Source organism: Thamnophis elegans, chromosome 9 (assembly GCF_009769535.1).
Source record: "Thamnophis elegans isolate rThaEle1 chromosome 9, rThaEle1.pri, whole genome shotgun sequence".
Taxonomy (NCBI): domain Eukaryota; kingdom Metazoa; phylum Chordata; class Lepidosauria; order Squamata; family Colubridae; genus Thamnophis; species Thamnophis elegans.
The window spans coordinates 42219057-42235694 of NC_045549.1; the positions used below are offsets into that span (position 1 = coordinate 42219057).

Sequence of the window (16638 nt, forward strand, 5' to 3'; positions counted from 1 at the left end):
TAAAGGTGAAAAATTCCTTATGCAAAGGAGGCCCATAGTTCTCTCGCCTCCCCCTACAGTTAGCACTAAGCAGATTCAGAGTCACTGTGACTTGGAGTCTGGCAGCAACTACCTTGGTCTTTTTAATTATTTAAAAATTCTTTTCCTCATGAGACTGGTGAGGCCCCGCCTCCCCTGCCTCCAGTGACTGCACGTCACTGGTTGATACCTAGGACACTTGCAGCAACTCATATCAACCATTAGCACCAGTCAATGGTATTTGTGATGCCTTTTTGAATATTCAGTTCACCGAGTTTCATATTTAATGAATAAAGTGTATAACAACAACAACAACAACAACAAACAAGCCATAAGAACAGAAGGAATACCTAACAGATTTACTACTCAGGCAAAAGCATCATGCAGTATTGTCTGTCAGAGAGCAAATTAAATATTTTCCTCTGATAAAAACTTTTCCATACTCGAAACAGCTATTACATCTTTTTGTGCCCTTTGTGATGATTCCACTACGTTTTAAATTGGGGTAAATACTTTTACTGTAAAACATTATGTCCATTGCAAATGTTTTAAGATTTTATGTATGGCCATGCTAAGAGAAATTGCTGGTAGGCTATCACTTCTTTTATGTGACAAGGACTAAGGCTAGGCAGTCATTCTCTGATATGTATCATCTTACTCCATGAGGTGGAACTTTCCTGACCTTCTGGAAGATAGTGAAGCTGGATTCCCTCCAGAAGTCCTATAATTAATTGAATAAGAGGAGGCCATTTTATGGCTGATTGGAATTTAGTGTATAAAGATGTTCTTTGTTCTTATTATTTATTTTTAACTTAGGCATTCTCAATGGTATTTGCCATGGGTCCTTTAAAGTATCTTACAGTATATACTGTAAGATCCAATCTGATCAGGATCAGAGATTTGTTATTCCAAGCTTTTGGATTCACCCTGGGGTCTATCCTCAGGGAATTTCTCAAACTCCAGGATGTCTTATCTTATATACTGTTAAGAATCTTTTGATTGTAGCAGTATGAAAATTGAATGTCCTGCTTTGTAATCTATTAAGTTTTGTTTGATGATGTATGACAGTTTGAGAATTGTATTTTCATGTTTTCACTGCAAGGAGAAAAATGCCATAGAAAGATGCAATTTTTTAGTTTCTTTGAAAATATTCAGTTGGAAAGTTACCCCGTCTGGATGCTGAAAAATAAAATTTAAAAATCTAATATGTTTTTCTCCCATTATGTAAAAGTTTCCTATTTTATTTTGCAAAATTCTATATTAAATATGCAAATATAACAGATGTGGAAATCTCCCTAATAATCAAATTGACCCAACATCTAATATATATATGTAGGTCTTTAGTTATTCGGGTTTTCTCCCGCGTAAAATTGGAGGTGTCTTGGCGACATTTCAACGAAGTCCCAAGCTCCCACCCAATCAGCTCAAACCCCCACTCGCAGTTAAAAGGAAGAAACAGCCGAGATCTCACATTGCTCCTGGAAGCACGAAGCCTGAAGATGACGAATGAGACCTAACCCTAACACCTCCAATTTTACGCGGGAGAAAACCCAAATAACTAAAGACCTATATACTAACACCCGCGAAAACCTCAGAAAACATATATACATACATACATACATACATACATAAACAACACACACATACATACACACACATATATACACACACATATATATACATATACATACATACAATATACATATGTATATACATATATATACGTATATACATATACATACACACACACACACACACACACACACACACACACGGTAAAAGGTAAAAGGAAAGAAACCTGTCAATAAATTATCCCAAACATTACACTAATCTTCAAATCCCTCTCTTCACCATCTGTCATTGTAATTAACATGTAGAAAATCCACAAACGGTTTCCAGTCTCTTATAAAGTTGCTTAATCTGTCGTCTCTATATAAAGCAGTTAGTTTTGCCATTTCTTCTAATTCATTCAATTTGAAAATACATTTTTCAACAGTCAACATCCCTCCCCACCAATGTTTATCATATACATTCTGTGCAGCAATCATCATACAAAGAAATAGTGTCCCAAATTGTTTTTTGATTGGTTTGTCCATAATATCTAAAAGAAAAGCTTGAGCTTCATTAATATTTCTGTCTGAAATATTTGGAGTCAAATATTTGACTATTTAGAGTCAAATAACAACGAAACATCATTTGGTAAAAATCTTCTTTTAAACTGTAATTCAGTCACTAACCAATATTTTATGCAACTAATATAGTACGTTACAAAGCGCAAATTCAAAAAGAAAATTTAGACATTTTCTAAAATCAATAGAAGCAAATGAAATAATTCACTATTAATTATATAAACATAGATAAAAATACTACCAAATATAAATGTTAAAACTAAATGACAGAATTATAAAACTGTGATGTTTCTGGACAGATAAACTAATTATGACCACTATAATGTATATAATACCACTGATTTCCTGAAATATCTAATTTAATCTTTGTATATACATATACATACACACACAGATATATACATATATACATATATATACATATATACAATATACACATATACACATACACACACACACACACACACCACACACACCACACATGCTGCCGTCTTTCTATAAATTTTGGTGGGGGGTAATCCACTTACTGAAACAAAGCCAGCACTCCACACACCCCACCAAGATTTATAGAAAGACGGCAGCTCCGACCATGCTTTAAGCTGAAAATACCAGCCTGGAGATGGCGAGTGAGACCTCGCCGAAACATTGCCAAGACAATCTCAATCTTACACGGGAAAAGACCCGAATGAAAATCTACGAATATGTCTGTTTGTCTGTTTGTGTGTGTGTGTGTGTGTGTGTGTGTGTGTAATTTATGTAAAGTATATACATATACATTTATGAACATCCTACGTCTGAATATTTTTGTCTTTCTAAATAGATCTTTTGGACAATTATTTCTGGTAGTTCTTTTATTCACACAGGATCTTAAAGTAATTACCATTACAATGAAATATTATTTAGAGGTGATCAACTGTCAAAATAAAGTGTGAACAGTAGATAATTGGGTAAAGGAGCTGGTTTTAGGAAGCTGGTTTAGATTCTGTAGAGATGGTGCCATGAAAAATTTCCATAATGACTGTTTTTGCTCAGTAGGTTCATTGATGGAAGCCCTTCTTTGAAACGAACAACTATGATGAGAGAAAAGGGAAGACGGCAAGCTATCAGAGGCCCAGCCTTTATGTTTAACGACAGGGGCACAAGCCTCACAGCTGAGGAAGAGCGTTTTTTGGATGCTGCAGAATATGGGAACATTCCTGTGGTGCGCAAAATGTTGGAAGAGTCAAAAACATTAAATGTGAATTGCGTTGACTACATGGGCCAAAATGCCTTGCAGCTTGCTGTAGGGAACATCTTGAAGTGACAGAACTTTTGTTAAAAAAGGAGAATCTGGCACGAATTGGAGATGCTCTGTTACTTGCAATAAGCAAAGGATATATCCGGATTGTGGAAGCAATCTTGAATCATCCTGGGTTTGCAGCTAGTAAGCGGCTGACTCTGAGCCCCTGTGAGCAGGAACTCCAAGACGATGACTTTTATTCTTATGATGAAGATGGCACCCGCTTCTCCCCAGACATCACACCATCATTTTAGCTGCTCATTGTCAGAAGTATGAAGTGGTACACATGCTGTTAATGAAAGGGGCAAGGATAGAGAGGCCCCATGATATTTCTGTAAGTGCAATGATTGCACTGAGAAACAGAAGATTGATTCTTTTAGTCATTCTAGATCAAGAATAAATGCCTACAAAGGGTTGGCCAGTCCAGCCTATCTGTCCTTGTCTAGTGAAGATCCAGTCCTCACTGCTCTAGAACTTAGCAATGAGCTTGCCAAACTGGCTAATATTGAAAAAGAATTCAAAGTAAGTCTCTTTTCATACTTTTTTTTTCTTGGCTATTCTGACTTTACATTATTTTTCTGCACTTTATCTGAAGACCCTTACTCTCTTTTGGGTCAATGAGCACATTTGGAATTTTGAGAAACTAGTATCAAATGAGGGTTTTGCTGGGCTTTCTGAATCAAACAGCTCCCCATTTACCAAATTTTAAGCTGGTATGATTGCTTCCTACTGTTAAATTCTATTCTAGGGTGCTTGCACTAGACTTTCTTTTCTCCTGGCAAATGGCTAGGTTTCTAAATCAAATAATGATCCGAAGCCTCCAAACATTCTAATTTTCTAAGAATGCTCTTGAGGTACATGCACAGGGGAAAAAGCATATTTTTAACCTGGATAGATGAATTTGGTATTTTGCTTTTTAGCATGCGAGTTGCAGTTTTGTTTTGTTTTGAAAGTAAAGCGAAGAAGAGTACAGTCCCTGGCAGTTGCCATACACTCAAGACTCAAGACTTATCTAACCCTACTTGTGTTGCTATTATGATGTAAGATTCCTTTGAAAAATAGCTTTGCTTGAAGTGAAAATAATGTGGCGCTTGACTTGGTAGGTACAAAATAAAATAATAAAAATGAGGTCTCTGAAAATCATATGAGTATCCAAGTTTTAGGTCCTAAATGACTAATGATTAAAGTATTGGACTTGGATACCTAAGAGTTCCAGATTCAAATCCACCCATAAAAGCCCCTGGGTGACTTTAGTCTAGCCTAATCTACATTGCAAAGTGGTTGTTGTAAGGGAAATAGGGGAAATGCTTTATTAATTGCATTGAGCTCCATTATGCAAATCCAGCAAACAAATGAGTTTTCTTATGCCCATTCTCAGCTTTTGAACATTGTGGTTTATATAATAAGAATTCTGAATGCCTTTATCATTTTCCTATTTAAATAATATTATGGTCACTGGTATGATAGAAATGTATTACAGCTCCATGATTCTATTAAAATTTGTATAATTGTTCTACTTTTGATTTCCCCCCCCCCAGTTTATATATTTAATATTATAAAATGCTGATTATACTATTTTTCTGGATTTATTTTCCTTCATTTTTATTTGGCTCCTTTTTTGTAAGAATTTGTGCTGATTACATATCTACTATTATATAAAATAAAATTCTACCCCGAAAATCTTCATTTACTGGAAAAAAAATGGGTCAGAAGAGACAGATTGTGAACAAAACTAGTTATACAAATGACACATCTTTCCAACTTTAACAAACATTTCATTAGGGTCTTTCAGGGTCACTGTTAGATTATACTTTTAATTAACTTTCCCTTAAATTATTATGAGGAGGCAGAAGGCACATTAATGTGTGAAACTGTTCCAAGCCTAGAGAACTGTGAAGAAAAAAACATGTCAATTTGGGTATGAGTATGTATTTGTGGGATGATGCAGAAGAAAAAATTGGTGGTCATTGCATATGTTTATTGGACTGCCTTTAAACATAGAAATGAATAAATCAGAGTCCAACCATATTATGCAGTTCAGTTCAGTTACAAAGACATTTTTATTTGGAGCAACTGCTGTGAAATTAAAGCTTGACCTATTTGCAAATCTGATGTTTTGTATGACTGATGTTATATTCAGATTTTTTGATGTTTAATCATTTCATTATGTATGGAATGATTAAAAATTTGTATGATTATACAAATTTTGTATATGATTTATATTAATTTCATAGAACAATAAGCATACAGTATATGGATGACCTTTCTGCAATATAGCAAGTTATGTGTTGTCAGTTTATAGCAGCTTTGCAGTTTTTCTTAATATATTGTGCTAAGGTGATCCATTATTGTGTGTATGTAGTTTGGAACTGCCTTTATTGTTAGATAATTTATGTGTCTAGATCCGTGATGGCGAACCTATGGCACACGTCCTATAGCATGTGCGTGTTGGCCAGCTGACTTCTTTTGAGGGCGTTTTTCGCCCTCTGGAGGCTCCCCCAAAGCCTCCAAAGCACGAAAAAACTGGCCCTACGGTCACACCAAAAGTTCAGGAACGGACTTCCGGTTTGCTCGTAGGGCTGTTTTTCACCCTCTGGAGCCTGCAGGGAAGCCTCCTGAAGTCGAAAATTGGCCCTATGGACAAACCGGAAGTCACCATTCCCGAACTTCTGGGTTCCACATAGGTCCATTTTTTGCCCTCCGGAGGCTTCAGGGAATGTCCTAAGGCCTCCAGAGGGTGTCCAGGGGGCAGGGAGGCTGTTTTCACCCTCCCCAGGCTCCTAGAAAGCCTCTGGAGCCTGGGGAAGGTGAAAAAACCATGGCAAAAGGGGGGGGTATTGCTGATTGGACGCATGCATGTGCACTGGGGGGGCGCACATAGCATTATGGGTGTGGCACATCAGCGCATGTCCCCCTTTGCTCTCCCCGCTTTTGGCACGAGAGCCAAAAAAGGTTTGCCATCACTGGTCTAGATTCTGTACAGTTGACAATAGTTAGAATTACAAAAATAGTTTTGGAAGGAAGTGCTAAAAACTGAAACCTAAAAATCTCAATCCTAGTGGAGAAAGGGAGTCAAAAACTCAAAGACTGAGACCTTGCCCTTTGAATGTTCATTGGGATGCATGTGTAAAAGAGACATACCGTATTTTTTGAATATAAGACGCACCCTTTTCCCTCAAAAAGAAGAAAATCTGGCTGCTTCTTATATACTGAATGCAGCATTTTTTGCCTCCCGAAAGCCCGTCCCCTTCACCAAAATGGCTTTGCATAGCCTTTAGAAGGCTTTCAGAGTGCTCCTGAGGGCCTGGGAAGGCAGAAATGAGCAAAAAACAGACCGTACTTGGCTCAATTTTGCCCAGCCTCCAGGAGCACCCTATAAGCCTCCTAAAGACTATGCATGCTCTTGACAAAAAATGGGTCCGTTTTCATGAAAAATGGGCCATTTTTGGGAGGTCTGCAGAGTGCAAAAACTTTTTTTTAAATTTGCCTCTTCAAAATCGTGGTGCGTCTTATACTCCAGTGCGTCTTATACTCTGAAAAATACAATAGCAATGATTGAATGAATCATGAACTATATATTAAAAATATAACTATATTTTGACATCCCTGCAGATACTCCTCCTGACAGTGATTGTCTCAGTGATAGTGACACTTAGAACAAAGTTTTCTGAGATTAAGTTCTTAACAGAATAACAGAGTTGGAAGGGACCTTGGAGGTCTTCTAATCCAACCCTCTGTTCAAGCAGGAGACCCTATACCATTTCAGATAAATGGCTGTCCAATCTCTCCTTTAAAACCTCCAGTGATGGAGCACCCACAATTTCTTGAGGCAAGCCATTCCAATGATTAATTGTTCTGTTAGATTTCTTCTTAGTTCTAAGTTCCTTCTCCTTGATTAGTTTCCATTTATTGCTTCTTGTCCTGTCCTCAGTTGCTTTGGAGAATACCTTGACTCCCTCTTCTTTGTAGAACCCTTTAGATATTGGAACACTGCTATCATGTCACCCTAGTCCTTCTTTTCATTAATATCCAATTCCTGCAACCATTCTTCAGATATTTCAGCTTTCAATCCCAATATCTTCGTTGCTCTTCTCTACACTCTTTCTAGAGTCTTAACATCTTTTTTATATTGTGGCAACCATAACTGAATGCAATATTCCAAGTGTGTTTTGCCAAGGTATTATGAATTGATACTAACACTTCCGGTGATTTTGATTATATCCCTCTATTAATTGGGGTTTTTTTTGGCCAGCTGTAACACACTGCTGGCTTACATTTAAATGGTTGGTAGTAGCACTCCTAGATTCTTCTTGCAATTACTACTATTGAGTCAACAGTGTGCTGCAGCTACCAAAAAAGCCAACTATTCTATAACTATGCATTTGGTTTTTCTTGCTTCAGTATAATATTTTATTTTTCTCAGCATTGCATTGCATTTTGCTTGGCCCAATGCTCAACTATGTTGAGATCCTTCTAGATCTTGAGTTTATCTTCTAGGATGTTGGCTATTCCTGCCAGCTTGATGTTGTCTGCAAATTTGATGAGCTTCCCTCTCTATTCCCTCTTCTAATTCATTAATGAAGATTTTGAAGAGTACTGGGCCTAAGACACAATCTTGGGGTACCCCAATGCACATGCCCCTCCTTGTAGAGGTAGCTCCATTCGGGCTTACATGTTGAGTGTGGTTTCTCAGCCAGTTACAAATCCAGATGGTGGTGATGCTGCATATCCCACATTTTTGTAACTTATCTAGAAATAGGTTGTGGTTTACTTTGTCAAATGCCTTATTGAAATACAAGTATACTGCCGGTATGCCCACAGCATTTAGCTGGTCCATTAATTTAGTCACCTTGTCAAAGAATGAGATAAGATTTGTTTGGCATGATTTGTTTTTGACACCCAGATACCCATGTTCTGGTACTGCAGTTCAAATAAAGCAGGGTTTCCTCAATTGAAGAAATAAAAATTGATAATTTATGAAATGAAATTCAACAAAAAACATTTTAGAAGAAATATACTATTTCTCATCTCATATTGGGATTTTTTTTTAAAAAAAGGTTCAAACAAGGCATAATATAGTTTGTTTGTTACACCCTGTTTCCCGAAAATAAGACCTCCCTGGATAATAAGCCAAATCAGGCTTTTGAGGCTCCCCCCAAAATAAGCCCTCTCTGAAAATATTTAAATGCATGCCCAGCTGGTCCCTGCCATTTCCTCTGGTTGCTTGCCGCACAAACAACACAAGGTGAGCAGGTGAGGCCAGGGAGGAGGGAACATGCCCCATGCACCCCACACGCCCTTACCTAATGGCCGCTCCCGCAACCCTAGCCACCATGCCCCTACTGTCACACTAATGGCCACTGCAAAAAGAGTGGCAGGCCCAGCAATGCGCAACATGGCAGCAGCTATGAGTTGACCATGCTCACCACCTTCTGCACCTCAAAAATAATAAGACCTCCCCGAAAATAAGGCCAAGTGCTTATTTTGTGGGTCAAAGAAAATAAGATCCTGGCTTATTTTTTGGGGAAATACAATATGTGAACCTGGCCATTCTGGTTTGACATGAATAGATAATGAATCCAACTATTTTAGCTGAATGAACAATCCATAGTGTAAAGTAATGCTTAGAGTGATATATGAATGCAGTAATTATTTACTCACAGACTGTGATATAGAAATGTCATATTTTGAATCCAGGAAATGTTCAGCTGAATGCAGCTAATTACATTTACAAAGCCTTAATAAGTTTTAATCTTTTGTTGATGTAATAACCTGCAAGTTGTTCTTACTCTACAAGCACTCTACAAAAATCAAGCAAAATCAAGCAACTGTCCATTAGGTATTTCTTAGATTATTAGATCTGAAATTTACGAGAGCTACAGAAAAGAGCAATTACTGAGAGAACTCTGATTAAGAAGCAGAATCAATTAAGGATGGGGAGAATTTAATTTGCTTCATACTCTTGTACTAATTAACTGTACATTTTAATTGGCCTTTATCATTCCTTTCTCACCCTATATTGTGCTTAGCAAAGCTATTTTTATAAAAAACTACAATGACTTTAAAGCAACAGCAGTTTCATATACTGCAGATGCTAACTGACATAGAAAGTGTGTTTTCAATCTTGTAAGCTGTTCAGAGCCCAAGTAAGCTGTGCGAAATGGCTGTATAAATGATATAAACTAAATAAATAAATTAAGACTCTTGGCTGAGTTGAAGCCTTTTACTGGAGAAAATAAAAAACAGGCACATCAGTGGTAGAACATAATTTTTTCTTCCTGTGTTCTCTTTCTCTTGCTAGGGTGAATACAGGTTTCCTGTGTGCCATAAAATGCCTAAGTCTGATGCAATGGCTTTTTGTTGACCTGTTATACATTTTAGTTAAAGCAGATCCAACTCAGTGGCAAGCCCTTTGAAGCCGCTTTCAAACCATTTTCTAAGTGAAGGAGAAGTGATTGGTCTCAGATCCATTGCTATAGGAACATGATAACATAACAGCTAGAAATAAATTGTCACCGTTGATAGCAATTTAACCAACCAACTCTAAATTTCTATAGGCCTTGTAGGTGAGTCTTCTAAGTATATTATTTGCAAAGTAATTTTAAAATGTATTAGCCATTTTACAAAGATCCTTGCTTTATATAATTGTTCGATTGAGAGTTGATACTAGGCTCCTATTGTGGAGCAAGGTATGTATAGAATACCTAGCAAGGTATGTATAGAATCTATGGTAAATATATGTTATACATTCTGGCATCTTTATTGTGGTGTAGTAATTTCTAGGCAGTTTAAATCATGTGGCTTTGATTTAGCAGCTATGGTGTAAAGAAACCTTTGTACTACTTTAGATATAATGACATGTATGTAAGTAGGCGGAACTGTAAGGTCATACTTAATTGTCATTTCAACTGCTTCAGATCTACATTCTTATTTACTGCTGTGGCTATTATTAGAACTTTCTCATATGTACTGGAGAGCCAGGTTCAGCTCAGCTTTTCAGTATGTACAAAAACGTCATTCCTTTTCCATGTCTTTTTATTATCTCAATCTGTTTGGCATTCATTTGTGGGCTGGACTGAAAGATACATCCTCATAGTTTCAGTGCTAGGGTAGAAATTCCTTTTTGTTTCCTTCCTTTTCCTTTTTGTGAAAATGTTTTCCTCATTCAGTGGGTGGGCTTAGACAGCATCTTATATCAAATAAAGCAATTACATATTGAATGTCTTAATATATAATATGTAATATAAACATGACTATAGCGGCTTATAAATCTCTAACTAGGTTCACAGTTAAAACATGAATGGCAATATAGCATTGAAATTCTAAGATTATTAGTTGTAATGAAAAGCATCATTAAACATTAAGTACAAAGGTGATTGCTGTATTGTTCTGTTTCTTTCCCCCTACCAATCACAGCAATATGTAGGGGGATTACTGTCCAGTAGCAACTATAATGAAATTCACTCCTAATTTGAATGGTATCTGGATTTTGCAGATCTATTTTAAAAATAATTTAAGCAGTGTTTAGGGCATGTTCAGAACAAAATGCTGCCTGATTCACAGATGCCCAAAACATTCTGGATGTGATTGAAATAAAACAAAGGAGCTAATATTTGCAATTTTATTTTATTTTTTCAAATTCTATTTTCTTGAAAATAAATCCAAATTATTTTGGTGCTATTAACTTTAGAAACAATGCATGGAATTGTAGTATTTTTCTGCCATTTAAAAGTTTGGATTCAGAGCAAGAAGTGAAAAATGTTAAGAAATGAAAGATTTAATATAGCACCTTAAATTAAGTTACTAAGATTAAAATATTTTTAAAAGATTAAAACTCATTTGAAGCCAGACAGATCATATTCTTTAATCTAAAAAAGCTACAGGTAATTTTATGATTATACATTAAAGGAAAGCTGCAGGCTATATTCAGTTAAATAATACTGAGAACAGGCCTTTGTTCTTTAAATATTTTAAAGAATTGAGGAAGTAAGCAATATTAAGGAGAAATGTTAAAGAAAAATAATTGTTTTCTTGAAAATAAAATATGCTGCTATTGCTTAGCCTAGCACATAATCATTCATTATTTTTTCCATTTTATAAGGCTACCTGACAGCAAGGATTCAAGGACACCCAAAGCATAAAATCATCATTACTTCAGACACATTTTTAAAAAAATTAAAATTTATAATTGACCTGGCCTAGACCTGCTAGAAAAACTAGGTTTTAAAGCTATCATAAAGAACATGGTTGGAACTGTAGGGATTTCCAAGAATGACAACAGAGAAGACATGCCTTTGGGGTCCCATAAGATTTTATTGATGGGACTGAATCATGTCAACCTATCTTACAGAATGGGAAGAAATGATTGGAGAAAAATAGTCCTATGAATATCCATTGTTGTAATCAATGAAAGGGTTTATAACTGAGAATGTCAGTTGGTCTTACCTGAACTGCATGTTTCGAAGTTGGCATGGGAATAGTCACACATGGGTATTAACACAGCCCTTTTGCCCTGGAGACTGAGGTAAATCTTGAGGCCACACCTCCATTCCTCCACTAACCTCCCAGATTAACCGATGATTCATAGCAGAGCACCTGAAAGGAAGGGACAGAGAAAGCACACACACATCCTTCCTGCCTGGCCCTGACTGACCACTGAGCTAACTCAGGCCCCTGGCGTGGTGCGCCCTAAAAACGGGGGGGGGAGTGACTACTCCCACGCCAACTTCAAAACATGCAGTTCAGGTAAGACCAACTGACAGTTTCTGAAGTGGGGTGTGGGAGGAGTAACACATGGGACATACCAAAGCTAGATGTCCTTGGGAGAGATCAATGGGCCTGAGCCCCTTGAGAGTCTAGGACTCCCTGAAGAACCCTCCTCCCAAAGGCCGCTTCTGCGGAGGCGTAAGCGTCTAGCCGGTAGTGCCTGATGAAAGGCGAGGGAGAGGACCAAGCGGCAGCGCTGCAAATCTCTTCTATGGGAGCGTGGGTAGCCCAGGCCGCTGAGGTGGCTGCACTTCTGGTGGAGTGTGCTGTGATGTCCTCTGGGACCTGAAGTCCCCATGCCTCGTAGGCCTTCGAGATGGCCGCTCTGATCCACCTGCTAATGGTTGCTGGGGAAACCTTGGCTCCCTGGGTAGATGCCTGAAAGGAGACGAAGAGGGCCTCTGAATGTCTAAAGGGCACCGTGCGCTTCAGATAGATGTGCAGGGCTCTTCTAACGTCCAGCCGGTGCCATGATCCCTGGAGGGCTGCGGACAGAAATCCGGCAGAACTGTCTCTAATGCCCTGTGGAAGGGAGAGTTGACCTTGGGCATGAATGCGGGGTCCAGTCTGAGGACGACCCGGTTCTCCAGAAAGGTGCAGAGATCCACTCTGCTGGAAAAAGCGTTAAGCTCAGATACTCTCCTGGCTGAGGTAATGGCAACCAAGAAGACGATCCAAGAAGGGTCAGAAATTGTAGGGGAAACCTCCCTCGAGGAGTTTGAGTTTATTGGTCTTGTATGCCGCCCACTCCCGAAGGACTCCGGGTTCGAAAGGTGCCTCCGTCAGAGACGGGAGGACCGTGGGCAGATCCCAGGTCAGGAATCGATGGACCACTGGGGGTTTCAGATTCACTGCTCTCTTAAGGAAACATCTTAGGACCGGGTGCTGTGACAAAGGCGATGAATCCATCCCCCTAGAACCGTGGAGAGGGCAGAGACTTGTCTCCTAAGGGTGCTGGGAGCCAGACCTTTCTCCAGACCTTCCTGTAGGAAGTCCAGAACCTGGGGTACGGAGGCCGAGGCTGGAACAATGTCCCTTGCTTGGCACCAATCTGTGAAAGCGACCCAGGAGGCGTTATAGATGCGAGTGGTGGACTGCCCTCCTGGATGCCTCGATGGTCTTAATCACCTTCACGGAGAAATGGTGCCCCCTTAGTTGTTCCCGCTCAATCGCCAGACAGTCAGATGGAGTCACTTCAGGTCCGGATGCTCCAGAGACCCCTGGTGCAGAGACACCTCCCCTGGGGGAATCCTCCAGTGGGGAGCTGAGGACAGCTCCACCAGGTCTGCTAGCCAGGGATGACGTGGCCAGAAGGAAGCCACTAGGATCATCTCTGTTCTCTTCTGACACTAACTTCCTCCGAGCCCTGGGAATGAGAGGAAGGGGAGGGAAGGCGTAGAGGAGACCGGCTGGCCATCTGCAACGAAGGGCATCCGTGTCCATGGCGCCCCTGGACGGGAGCTTCGATACGAAACTTGGCAGCTGGGCGTTCGCTGGGGTTGCAAAAGATTCACTGCCAGGTGTCTGAACCTCTCGCAGATCTGTAGGAAGACGTTGGGATAGAGCTTGCCACTCTCCGTTGTCGACCGTCTCCCTGCTGAGCCAATCCGCTTGCTGATTCTTTGTCCCAGAGATGTGTTCCGCTCTGATGGACTGAAGATTCTTCTCTGCCCAGTTCCCCAGCTGAAGGGCCTCGTCGCACAGGGCCTTGGAATGTGTGCCCCCTTGCCTGTTCACGTTGGCCTTGGCTGCCACATTGTCTATCAAGACCAGGACATGGTGGCCGGCCACAGTGGTCTTGAAGTGACGTAGGACCAGATGGATGGCCCTGAGCTCCAACCATTTTATGTTATTGCGCAGGTCTGTTGGAGTCAGCGCCCTGGCTATTTGGGCCTCCAGGTGTGCTCCCCAGCTGAACAGGCTTGCTTCTGTTGTGAGTACCTTCCTCGCTAGTTCCTTAAAGAGGGATCCCTTGTCTAGTGCTGGGGTCAGGCACCAACGGAGCGAGAGCAGCACCTGGGGGTGACACCTCGAACTTTGAAGCTGGCGTCGCTCGTCCCAGCTCTCTGGTATGGAAGCAGGAACCACTGAAGCTCCCTGGCATGTAGGCGAGCCCAAGGCACGATCCCTATACAAGAATGAATTTCCTGGAAAGAAGAACTACAGGGACAGAGCGTAATTTGTGTATCTCATAACCAGCTGCACAATGCTGTCCTTACATTCCTGGGAAAGAAAGACTTCTCCAGACACCGAATCTATATGGACCCTAGGTGTTGTAGTCTGGTAGATGGGACTAGGTGGCTCTTCTTGAGATTGATCGAGAAGCCCAGGGATCTGAGAGTGTCGATGGTGAGCCCCAGGTCCTGGGGACATGGCTAGGACGAGGATGTCATCCAGGTAGCAATGGAGTTGGACTGGGAAGCAATGAATGTGACCTGCTGCCGCGGCCAGCACCTTGGTAAAGGTCCTGGGGGATAAGCCAGCCCAAAGGGAAGGGCCCTATATTGAAGTGACTGCGCTCATGGGAAAAACTGAGGAACCTCCGATGTTCAGGAGCGATTCTGATGTGTAGGGAGGCCTCCATGATGTCGATGGAGGCCAAGAAATCGCCCTGTCGGATGCTTCTAAGATGGATTTCAGGGAGGCAATCTTGAACCTACGGTAGACCACCCTGGAATTGAGCAGCTTAAGATCCAGGATGGCTCTCCACCCTCCTGAACTCTGGGGAACAGGAACAGGTTCAAATAGAATCCGGAACCCCTCTCCCCCTCTGGGACCTTCTCTATGGCCCTGATGTCTAGCAGGTGTTTGATGGCCTTAGTCTTAAGGGGCCGTTTGGCCGGATCTGTGGAGGAGGCGAAGGTGTGGAATCTATTCGGGAGCTGTGATCAGAACTCCAGCGGAGCCTGAGCTTAACAGTCTGGAGGACCCATTCGTCCGAAGTGACATGCTCCCAGGAATCTGCAAATAGGGAGAGGCAACCGCCGATGGGGTGATGCACAATTGGTCTATGAAGTGAGGGAGAGTCAGGTAAACATCCTTCTGGGGTGGAGACTGAGGTTAATCTGGGAGGTCAGTGGAGGAATGAGGTGTGGCCTCAAGATTTACCTTAGTCTCCAGGGCAAAAGGGCTGTGTTAATACCCATGTGTGACTCCTCCCACACCCCACTTCGAAAACTCAGCACCTTGAATTACACCTGGAAGACAATTGGTAACCAGTGCAACTAGCAACGTAAAAGTGTCACATTGGCATATAGAAGCAGGCCTACAAGTACTTGTCTTACTGCATTCTGAACCAGCTGTATCTTTGAAATAGCCATCAAGTGGATGTTCTCTCTATCCAACACCTGCTTTTGGAACTTTCATTTACTTCATTTATAGAATGAAAAGCCGTGTGGTGGTGCAGTGGTTAAAATGCAGTGTTGCAGGCTAACTCTGCTTACATTGCCAGGAGTTCGATTTGATCCTGACCAGCTCAAGGTTGACTCTGCCTTCTATCCTTCCAAGCTCGGTAAAATGAGTGCCAAGATTGTTGAGGGCAATATGCTGACTCTGTAACCGCTTAGAGAGGGCTGTAAAACACTGTGAAGCAGAATATAAGTCTAAGTGCTATTGCTATTTATCCATTTTATTTCTGTAACTTCATGCAATATTTGTGAAAATGATTTTTCCTTTAGCCTTAACTTCTCACAATAAGCCAGAGTGACTGTAAATGATAAAAAGATCTAAAATGTACATTTGGGCAATATCTTTAACACCACCCAAAATGAAACAAAAGTATAAACTGTTGAGTTTTACCAAACCCTTCATCGGGTCAGATATTATAGAATGCTGCAGATAGGGAACAAATGTGTTTGTGTGTGGAATCCAAAAATTAAACCAGAGCTGACAGACCTGAGTTTCCTTAAAGATTCAGTTCCTGCAATCCATCATTTAGAGCTTTATAACTTATGACAAATAAGGCTATGTGGAGCTGACCACAGCACTTTAGTCTGAGATGAGTTTGCAAGCTGATTCATTGCCAGTTTCTCCTCTTGCCAAGTATATGAGGTAATATTGTGGAACATAACTAAAGCACATAAGAGTGCATAAAGTGAAACAATTGTTGGACATAAAGTTGTACTAGACACTTTGAAATGATCTGGATATAGTATGCAAACATTTTGATCTTTTGGAGGAGGGGTGGTACTAATTTCTTAATCTTCAACTTCTATAGACAGTAAGTATCCCTCGCTATTCTGTAACCAAGCTTATAGTGATGCGATTGCTCAGCAATTAAACACTGAGCTTGTCCGCTGGAAAACTGACAGCCTGGGTTCGAGACCCGAGAGCTGCGCGATGGAGTTAGTTCCTATAACTTGCCCCATCTCCTGCCCACCTAACAGTTTGAAACCATGCAAATGCCAGTAGATAATAGATACCACTTTGGTGGGAAGGTAACCACAT

At 40.5% G+C, this 16638-nt stretch overlaps 1 protein-coding gene across 1 annotated transcript in view; it reads left to right on the forward strand.

Annotated features, from left to right (window-relative positions):
• The window catches only part of TRPC3 (transient receptor potential cation channel subfamily C member 3), a 54516-nt gene that overhangs the window by 11828 nt on the left and 26050 nt on the right, over window positions 1-16638 (forward strand). The window contains 4 exon segments of the mRNA XM_032224271.1: window positions 3183-3433; window positions 3436-3669; window positions 3672-3749; window positions 3752-3948. Coding sequence (XP_032080162.1) covers window positions 3183-3433; window positions 3436-3669; window positions 3672-3749; window positions 3752-3948 — 760 coding nt within the window.